This window comes from Mytilinidion resinicola, assembly GCF_010093595.1.
Source record: "Mytilinidion resinicola strain CBS 304.34 unplaced genomic scaffold BDZ99scaffold_6, whole genome shotgun sequence".
NCBI lineage: Eukaryota > Fungi > Ascomycota > Dothideomycetes > Mytilinidiales > Mytilinidiaceae > Mytilinidion > Mytilinidion resinicola.
This window is the reverse complement of record NW_022985442.1, coordinates 1,872,481-1,882,876: the sequence shown is the minus strand read 5'-3', so window position 1 is coordinate 1,882,876 and position 10,396 is coordinate 1,872,481. Positions and strand designations below refer to the sequence as shown.

Genomic DNA, 10,396 nt, shown 5'->3' with positions numbered 1-10,396 from the left:
TGTTGTTGTTGTTGTTGTTGTTGTTGTTGTTGTTGTTGTTGTTGTTGTTGTTGTTGTTGTTGTTGTTGTTGTTGTTGTTGTTGTTGTTGTTGTTGATGCTGTTGCTGGGGCGGCTGCGCGTTAGGGGTCGCAATTCGCGGTGTACCTACCGCGACGCCGCCGGCACTACTCGTAGGGCTTTAAGGCTGCGTACAATTATTCGCAGGGCCTTGGATAGCCCCTAGGGGCCCTCCTTAGGTTGTATTTCCAAAATGCTATAGGGTCGATTGCATCGTGTTTTTAATGCTAATATATATAAGCTTTTCGCTTAGTACTATATATAATCTATCTATTTAATAAATATATAAATAGATAAACAATAGAATAACAAAATATATTGCTTATTCTTATTCTAATAACCTATCGCGAAAATTAAAAAAAAGAAGTAAATATTAGAGAGCAGTTATCTAGAAAAGAAATAAAAAAGAAATAAAAATATATACTAGTATAAGGATTATAATAGCATAAGCGTTATATCCCTATATATAAAGCTCTTAAAACAACTAAAACTATATATATTTAAACGTAATACAGTAAACGTTTTAAATAAAAAAAGTAAGATAATATTATAGAAGCGTTAAAGGACGTTTTATAATACTATACGTATATATATATATATATATATACAGCTCCGCTGCCGTTAATATAAAGAAGAACTTAAGTAATATACTTCTATCTATCTATCTATATAACTTTATTCTATCTTTCTCTATATTAACTCTATACCTTTAACAACTAGTCTATGCAAAATTAGTTTTAAATAGCACTACACCTTTTTTTTTAATATTACTATTAGCTTCTTTAGCTATAATAAACTGTTTAAAGCACTAAATATAAATTATATATTTTAGTATATTAAACCTACTATATTCCTATAGCAGCTATTAATACTAAAATTAATACTTAGTCTATTAAAATACTACTAAAGTAACTGCTTAAAAGTAGCTAGACTTATTCTTTATTTACTATATATTCTAGGTAGTATATAATAAAAGTAGACCTTAAAAGTAGTATTAGACTTACCTTTTAAGGTAATAGACTAAGTATTTAAGTATACTAGAAAATAAATAAAAAAAGTATAGATAGATAGATATATTTTATTATACTATTATAGCTTCCTTTCTAAAGCATCTATATAGCGGGGCTATATATACTATAGGTAAATAGGGTATATATATAAAAACGTAGGACATTTATATAAAAGCTATAGTATATAGGAATAAGTCCCCTAAAAAATAACTATCTAATTTTTTAGCTTTAGCTAGGCCTTAGAAATTGCTTAAAATGCTAGTAGAAAAGACTAGTATAGGTAAGGATTTATCTCTAATCCTTATATATATAAGAAAGGCTAATCTACTAAAAGTATTAGGAAATAGAAAAAATAAGCTGTAAAACGGAGAGGCTATATAGCTATACCGATTTATATAGCCTTATATATAGCCTTATATATAAGCTTATATACGGCCGTATATATAGTATTATATGCAGAGATATATAAATATAAATACCCGGAGAAAGCTCTATACTGCTCTAAGTAAATTAGAAAATAGTAAAGCGCTAAAAAGGGGGGGGTGTGCGAATAGCAAAAAAAGGGGTGTGCGTGGAGGAATTAGGGGGTGTAAGATTACTAGTCCCTAAATATAACTATTAGTAATTATACTAGTTATTTTATTATTATTATTTAGAAACCTTTATTTTTTTTTTCTAGCTAAATTAGGTATTTTAGATCTATAATTAAAGGGGCCACTAACTATACACCCTTTTTTAACTCTATATACACCTCTTTTTCACTCTATATACACCCTCTATTTTAGCGCTTTACTATCTTCTAATTAGCTTAGAGAGCCCGGAGCTTTCTCCGGGTATTTACCCTTACGTCTTTCTATATATAATAATATATACAAAACCGTACGTAATGCTATATATAAGGCCGTATATAATACTATATATAAGACCGTATATAATGCTATATATAAGGCCGTATATAATACTATACGCGAGGCTATATATAATACTATACACGAGCTTATATATAGCTATATAGCTATACCGATTTATATAGCCTTATATATAGCCTTAGGTACAAGCTTATATATAAGCTTATATTATCTAAGTCTAAGTAAGTATAGATTAGAATTCTATTCTAGAAGTATCTACGTGCTTAATAGTATACTAAACCTATTAAAACTTTACCTTATTACAGCTCCTTTATATTAAGCCTGGCCTTCTAGCATCGCCGCCTACACCTACTTTTTACCCTAATATACCCCTTAATTTCCTTATTATATACTGTAAGCTAATATAGAATCTCCTTTTAGCTAAGCCTCTATACTTAAAAATAAGGCAAAGGCTAAGGTATAGGCTAAGGCGCAGGCTAAGGCGTAGGCTAAGTACTATCTTGCCTTTAAAGTACCTTTTTCTATAGTACTTTATCCTTTACACCAGGCGGCTAGCTGCGCTTTTTAGCTACAGGTGTAGCTATAGGTATAGCTATAGGCGCTGCTATAGGCGCTGCTATAGGCGCTGCTATATACGCTGCTTTATACGCTGCTTTATACGCTGCTTTATACGCTGCTATATACGCTGTAAAATTATAAAAAGAGAGGAAGAGGATATAATTAATTATAACTAAGGCTGTATTTAGAGAAAGTATTTAGAATTAGTAAGTAAGTTAAGCAAGCGAATTAGAGGCTACGGAGTAACCTTCTAAGCTAATTAGAAGGTGGTAAAGCGCTAAAACGGGGGGTGTACGTGGAGTAAAAAAGGGGTGTACGTTAAGTTAAAAGGGGGTGTATAGTTAGTGGCCCCCTAATTAAAATATTATAAAATTAATATAATAATTCTATAAATTATATATTTAAGGGCGCTGCTAAATATACACCCTATATTTACTCGGTGTACACCCCTTTTCTACTCCGTATACACCCTTCTTACGTCTAATTTTCTAATTGGTCCGGAGGGCTCGGAGGAAGCTCCGGCGCTTAATTCTCACGCGCATCTATATGAAATGGGAAGGCTGTACAGCCTCACTATTTTATTGTACATTCTTACCGTTTCCGTGAGGCTATATATATAGGCCAGCTACACGTAAGGCCTCACGTGAGGCCGTACGTGAGGCCGTATATAAGGCCGTACGTAAGGCCGTACGTGAGGCTACTTATGGCAAGGCTGTGCAGTATACCCGTTTTACTATGCATACTTCCCGTTTCCTACAGTGTATATAGGCCGTTGTATTGCTACCTACGTGCCTACGTGCCTATAAGCATGCTAAAACAGTTAAATCCTCACCTTATTACGACCTCTCTGCATCAAACCTGGCCCCCCTACATCGCCGCCGCGCCTTCCTGGCTATCCTGATCCATTAACCCCTCTATATACTGCTCGTATAATGCCATCTAACGTTGGAGCTCCTTATAAGGAAGCAGCGCTGGCGCTGCCTGAGGCTGAGGAGCTAGCTGAGGCTGAGGAGCTGGCTGAGGCTTAGGATGAGCGCTATTATGACGCTGCGCAGCCCCTTTCCGTGGTGCTGCCTTCTTCCTAGGTGCCTTATCCTTTGCACCAGGCGGCCGGCCACGCTTCTTAGGTGCAGCAGTAGATGCAGTAGTAGGTGCGGGCGTAGGTGCGGCAGTAGGGGGGGGCCTAGGTATTACTGCATGCTTAAACTCGGGCGGATTAGTGAGCAAATCGTTGAATTCCGTGATAGCTGGTGTAGCGGCCGACTGAGGAGCACTCTGAGCGACAGGAGCTGGACGGGGGGCTATGAAAATAGGCGGTCCTGGCGGTGGAACTGTCGGCGTGCGTCCTGTAGGTATACCTGTAGGTCTAGCTGCCGCACCTGTGCCTGTAGCAATCTTAAATCTTAATAGCTCTCGCTGCGTATTATTGTACGTATAATGGCCTCTCCTCGCAATAGTAGGCCGGCCGCGCCGGCGCTTAATAACAGCAGGATCCTTTACATCCTTAAAAGGCCTAAAAGGAATAGCTAGCTAATATCCTCCTAGCCGAACAAACTACTAATAGTAATCTATCTCTTCCGGTTGTATATAGAGCACCGGATCTAGCCAATTTGCAAGCGCTCGGTGTAGAGGATTGTGCAGTTTATGCGCACACGGAATGCTATAGATAGACTTAAACGTTTAAGTATAATTAAGTGGGTTATATTTATTCGATTTGGCCTTTTAGAGCTGCTTCTTAAGGAAAATAAGCGCCTGCGGCGTTACCTTTTAATATAGGTTACGGAATTCGGGTTCTTTAACATTATGCGGAGTATAGGCGTAATATCTAGCTATCTTATCTTTAAACTTAGACCTGGAGTTAAGGATAAGGTTCTGTATATTAAGGAGAACGTTAAATAGATAGCCAGTTAACACCTGAAGGAAGCCCTTAAGTAGGCCGTGCAAGCCCTTATTTCGCGATATAACTTTGTAAGAAATCAAATCAGCATTATATATCTCTGCTACTTCCTTGTTTCTTAGTTATTCTTTAAGCTATGCTCTTGTCCTCTTTAGCGCTGCCTGTTCAGCATATACGTAGACCCCGTGCAAAGTTTAGGTATTAAATTTAGACGTTTTAGTGTTAAGAAAAATCACTTACGTAGTACTAAAGTGCCGCACCTTACGGGTGTAGCAGGTGGCCTAATTCCACCTGCATAGCCACCACTTATTCTCTATATATATTACCAGGTTAGGGCGCTCCTTATAGTTGTTAAGTAGCTTCTTCTAAGCCTTATTAAATTAAGCTATAACTTCCAGCTTTATTGTGGCGGTCCAACGGGTAAGGAACTGCCCCCTTTTCTCCTATTCCTTCTTCTAAATAGCTTTCTTCTCTTTATCTGATGTAGGCGCAGGTGGCGCGCTGCCTGCGGCGTATGTAGGTTCCTCCTTGTACACCTTAGCTAGTTTGGTGATGATATTCTTTTTAATGTGCTATACACAGAGGAGGCGCGCGACCGTAGGCTATTGTTGACGTAGTGTGTTCCTTAGAGCTTGTTCTTTATCCGTTAAGAAAACGCGTGGAATAAGAGAATAGCGCTTAAAGAGCTCGAAGAGCTGCAGTACTGCCCAGTTGTAGTTCGCCTCCTTCTCTTTTAGCAGGAAATAATAGGCAATTTCGAAGTTGTTGCTAGTACACGTGACGCCGGTAATATGCAGGAAGGGCATACCAAATCTATTGGTTTTATAGGTGCAATCCAATAGAATAACGTTGTGATTAGCCCGTAGGATCTCGATAGAATCCGGATGGGCAAAGAAGAGGTGTTTAATTTAGTTCTGCTTATCTTTTGTAAAGTTATATACATACTTCCTATCACGGCCGTTAGGTGCCGGGAATGTAGAGGTTTCTAACGTATAGAGGAGCGCCTGGATAGGCGTGAGGCCGCCGAGAAGCTCGTTCCTATACCGGGTGCGCTTATTGGTGATGTTGTGCGCCGTGATAGTAACCCCTTTCTTCAACAGCTTTGTATACATCTTATTAGGCTTTGTTCCGCTTAATGCATCCATTCGAATAAGGGTATTTGTGGATGCCGAGCGCTTCCTATTACAGGCGGCTGCCGTAGGTTTGAGCATAGCGTTGTAATTGTTGTGAGCTTCCTCCACCGTCTCCTATAGCTAAACACGTGAGCCATTAACTCCAGGAGGCTGCCGAGTAAGCGTACTGCTTATCTTACAGTCTACTTTGTTAGTAGACATACTGCGCACGCGTGCATGAGACTCTCTGGTGCCTCTAAAGCAGCATCGGTACCATATTTTCCTCGTTTCCTTCGTCTTTCTATCTGGTTTTGAACGGAACTTAATAAGCCCGTAGCCCTGCGCCTTTGCATGCTCTCTAAGCACTTCCTCGGCTTTATCTAGCGTATAGTAGGACCGTGGCGGTGGTGGTTTAAGGGCTATGGTAAGTGTATTAAGGAAGTTAAGGATCAGGATGTAATGCTTTGTGGCCACGCCGCACTTGGAGAGAGCATTTGGAATTAGTGAGAAACGTAAGCGAGCGAATCGGAGGCCCCGGAGCACTCCTCCGGACCAATCAGAAAATCAGACGTAAGAAGGGTGTATACGGAGTAGAAAAGGGGTGTACACCGAGTAAATATAGGGTGTACATTTAGCAGCGCCCTAATTAATATAAATACTTATTTCCCTTTATTTTAAGCTAATAAGCTAATAAGCTAGATTAGAGACTAGAATCTAAATATCTAGCTATTTTAAAGAACTATTACTTTATAAGACTAAGGTTTACCGCAAATATTAAGAATGTATTCTAGTAACAACGGCTTCCTATTTAGCTTAGAGACAGCAACTTAGCTCTAGAAGACGTTTTTATTAAATAAAATATACCTATACACACGTTAGAACTGGACGCGCGTATACTAAAAGTGCTATAGCCGTATTACTATAGGATATAACTGTTAGCGTAGTTAAGTTTTTAATATTATTATTCCTGCACTTCTATATAAAGGTTTAGATATAAGAAGAAAAAAGGCAGAAATCTAAAATAGTGTTACTGCATTTATGTCCTGTTATAGGTTCTTGCCGGTTGTCCATCGAGTCCCTGTTTCTCTCCTATTAGTAACTGCTTTTGAAGTTTTACTCCACCCTTTTCAGTCAGCTCCAGCCATTCGTCTTTTAAGGTTATCATTTTGCGCCCAAGAAGTAAGAGCCAGCCAATAAAGACAAGAAATCGCAGTAGAACCCCCTTTATAATTATAAGAAATTTCAGAGCATGCATGCCACGTGACAACAGCACTCCGCACGTGCTACCGTCCCCTCAACCTCAGCAAGACTTCCACCCTCTTGTATGAAATTAATTTCGTTAATTTCGCCCGGTCATATTCGAAGTGTGCAGCTTTACATTGCTAGATTCGAGCTGACTGTTCAAACCAGGGGATATTCAAGCTACTGAAACACGTGTAAAACTGGTAGAACACTTCATATGATTCCCAAGGCGTGCAAGATACAATCTCAAGTTGAACTCGAGATATTTCCTGGGGGACCTCGGATAACTCCAGCGTTTGAGAAAGTTGTCTTGTTGTTGAGTCCAGCTTTCTTTATTGACCCTTATTTCTCGTCTGGCCTCTATCTACAACGAAAAAATACCTGGATTGGTGAGATATGTGCGCTGGGGGACTAAATTTCGGGTGTTCGATAGTTTATAGTCTGCCTCGAAACGCCCGAAGTCTTAATTAAATTGGATTACGAGTCTAATTGGGGCGGTTCGGTTAACTTACCTGTGGCAAACCTTGAACTTAAAATGCCTCCAACTCCTCTACACATATTTAGAAATTCTCGATTCTAGTTCCCAGTCCTCTTTCATCTGCCAGTCTGACGAGATCTTCTCCGACAACCACATCCATCAGGCCTAGCCCCACGCTTTTATATATGACATTGCCCCTCTGCAGCCATTCCGTTAACCCTTTTCCCGCAGCATGTTCCTTCCCCTCCGCGCCTTTTCTCTTCTTACCGCTCCCGAGCTCCACACCACTCTTATCAAGATCATCAGTCGACTGTTGCGCCTCTTGCCGTCTCCTGTCCGCATCGCGCTTCAGCATCAGCAGCTCCCCAATTTCGACCACCTCGCGTCCACCTAACCCAGCCTGGATAATCTCGCCCGCCTCTTTTAGACAAGCCTCGACACTGTCTACGACGATCGCCCCGCCTTGCTGTGCATGTTTATGGTGGTGGTTACTATGCTGTGGTCCAACGGCTTGACGAAGGATATCAGGGTGCAGTTCCACCATGTGCGGTTTGTATGACCCGATGGCGGCAATATACCTGCCCTTCTTGCGGCCCTCCGTGCTCGTCAGGTATGATGCTGGGAAGAGCGGCTCGAGTGAAGGCGTAGTGCAGAAGATTGCAGAGGAAGCGCGGATAGTCGATTTGAGAAGACGGCCGTACTCGGTGTGCGATGGCGTTATGATGGCGATCTTCGGCCGTGACAGATCTGAAATCTCGGCAGTCGGGACGGTTAGAGTTGGAAATACCACAGGCTCGTCGAAGGGCTTATATAGCTTCTCTATGAGCCTGTGCGCGCTATCGAAGCTGCGGTTGATGATGCTCAGGTGGTGTATTTCAGGGCCGCGGAGTAGAAGTGCCAGCCGTATGTGCCAGTATGCCTGCTTGCCAGCCCCAAATACTGTCAGGTCGTGGACGTTTTTCCGCTTCTTGAACAGCATGGTCGACGCTAATGCTGTGCGGAAGGCTGTGATTTCTTCGGCATTTATGAGTGCCCGCGGTGAGCCCTCCTTGTCCATCAGCGTGAGAGATCCTCGAGGGGTAGTGCTTTGGCTACTGGCAACCGAGTCGGGGGGCACATCGAAGGCGGTTGTTGAAGAGCTCGTGGACGCTGTGCGTGCGGAAGATAGCGAGAGCGCGTCGAAGGAGGCTACAGGCGATGATTTGTTGACTGGTTCGGACAATGTTACTATCTTCACTCCCACCCCGTTATTGCTGCTGGCTGGCATGAGGAGCGTCGTCTGTCCATCGGTCCGCTTGAGGGCAGTCCGAATGGGCTGATACGAGGAACAACAGCCATTGCCGTCGTCCTCTGTGGAAGTGGAGTAGTAGTGGAGCGCGTCAGCAAGCGACTGTTGCAGGTCTAGAATATCTTGCTTCGTGAGGGAATGGAGGAGTGCGCGGACGTCCGCGTCGGTCAGGATGGTAAGAGGCATGGGTGTGATTTGCTTCTCACGGTGGCTGCGGGGCAAGCTTCAGTATAAGTAGCGCCGACTCCTGCGCAAATGTTAGTATGCGGCGATATGGCATGTCGGTGGTGAGTATACTCAAAAAAAGCCTTGCAGTTTTCTTAAGACCGCTGCTTGCCGCCGAATGGCCGTGCAGCCAGCCTTTTCCAAGGCGACATGATCTGATAGGCGCTGCCAAGCGCAATGACGAGCGAGGGGCAGAGGGGTCACGGTACATCTCAAATCACAGCGGTCATAGTGCTTATGCATCTCACTAGATTCTGTTATGGAGGCTTGGATGACTGGGTTGGATATAGGCTTGATTTCTCCCATGGTATTCGTACTTTGTAAGATGCCATGGAGTCTTTGAAGTGGGGCCGTAAAAAGGCAGGATCTTATTGGAGTTTTCAACGCCCGCTATATCCACAGAAAGACACCCAGAATGCCGTGTTCACAGTCATTACCACCGCAGACCCACTAGATCTTGATGGCGCTCTCCAGAGCCTTCCTGCGCTTGTCCATGCGAGCATTGGCCTTGGCACCCATGATACCTCCTCCCCAGTGGCGGTTGGTCTCCGCGTGCTTCTCAAGGTAGCCATCCTTGACAGCGGAGACGAGCTTGGAGAACTCCGACTTGTCCTCTGATCGGACCTCGGTGAGTGCGAGGACAGCAGCAGTCTAAGCAGCGGATTAGCATCGCACTTAACAGTTTTGAGCGTGACAGCCTACCTTCTGGTGCACAACCGTTCCGAGCCTGGCCTTGCCCTTGACTATGGCATAAGGCACACCCATCTTCCTGCACAGAGCTGGGAGGAAGACCACCAACTCAATGGGGTCGACGTCGTTGGGGATCAGCACCAACGAGGCCTTCTTGTTCTCGACCAGGCCGACGACGTGGTTCAAGCCATACTTGACAGTGTAGGGCTTCTTGCTGACATCCTCCTTCTTCTGTCCGTTGCTGATGGCGGTGGCCTCCTTTGTCAAACGCTCCTTCTTCTCGGGCTTGGTCTCGGGGCGGTACTTGTTCAGGAGCTTGAATGCCTGGGTGGCGGTATTTCTGTCCAGGACGTGCTGGAACTGCGCCAAACTCGGGGGGACCTTAAGACGGAGGTTGAGGATCTTGCGCTGGCGTTGGAGGCGGACGTATGCGCTGTTCGGCGTTAGATAGATACTCTGAAGTGAACAGCGATAAGAATTCGACGTACGGCCATCGCACCATGCGGCTCAAGTTGCGCTTGGGCTGGATATCCTGGCCGATGCCATAGTTGCGCGGTCGCTTCTCGATGAGGGGGTTCTGCCATTTGTGAGTATGATTAGCAAGACGGCAGCGGGAAGTGAGTACGAACCTTGGCCGGCTTCTTCGCGCCCGCCTTTCCTTGCGGAAAAGGCGCTGGGGCTGCTTTCTTCCCTTTTGGAGGCATGTTCGAGGGCTGTCATTGAGAACAGAATTAGCATGCGCTATGTTCTGAATCTCTAAGAGCAAAGACGGCATTGCTGCCAGTCTTAAAGCTCAGCCATTGCCAACATCGACACTGTCCAGCATAGCCGGGGCACGATGGAAATGCAAAGTGGAAGCTTACCGTCTAGGTTGTCGATGGGCGAAGTGAACAGGAACAGACTGCGAAAAGTTAGGTGGAGGATATTCGCCTATTTGCGTGCGCGCCAAGAGCAAAGCGAGCTAGCCCA

At 43.7% G+C, this 10,396-nt stretch overlaps 2 protein-coding genes across 2 annotated transcripts; both read right to left on the bottom strand.

Annotated features, from left to right (window-relative positions):
• Positions 1–7,233: 7,233 nt before the first annotated feature.
• On the bottom strand, positions 7,234–8,847 carry BDZ99DRAFT_271984 (NAD(P)-binding protein). Its single transcript, XM_033713897.1, has 2 exons — positions 8,810–8,847; positions 7,234–8,759 (listed from the first exon to the last, which is right to left on the bottom strand). The coding sequence occupies exon 2, from the start codon at positions 8,696–8,698 to the stop codon at positions 7,307–7,309; it is 1,392 nt and encodes a 463-aa protein (XP_033579654.1). The 5' UTR covers positions 8,699–8,759; positions 8,810–8,847; the 3' UTR covers positions 7,234–7,306.
• Positions 8,848–8,976: 129 nt separating this feature from the next.
• Positions 8,977–10,324, bottom strand: BDZ99DRAFT_413596 (60S ribosomal protein L8-B). The gene is made up of 4 exons (XM_033716699.1): positions 10,057–10,324; positions 9,916–10,004; positions 9,440–9,860; positions 8,977–9,388 (listed from the first exon to the last, which is right to left on the bottom strand). The coding sequence occupies exons 1-4, from the start codon at positions 10,129–10,131 to the stop codon at positions 9,188–9,190; spliced, it is 786 nt and encodes a 261-aa protein (XP_033579653.1). The 5' UTR covers positions 10,132–10,324; the 3' UTR covers positions 8,977–9,187.
• Positions 10,325–10,396: the final 72 nt, after the last annotated feature.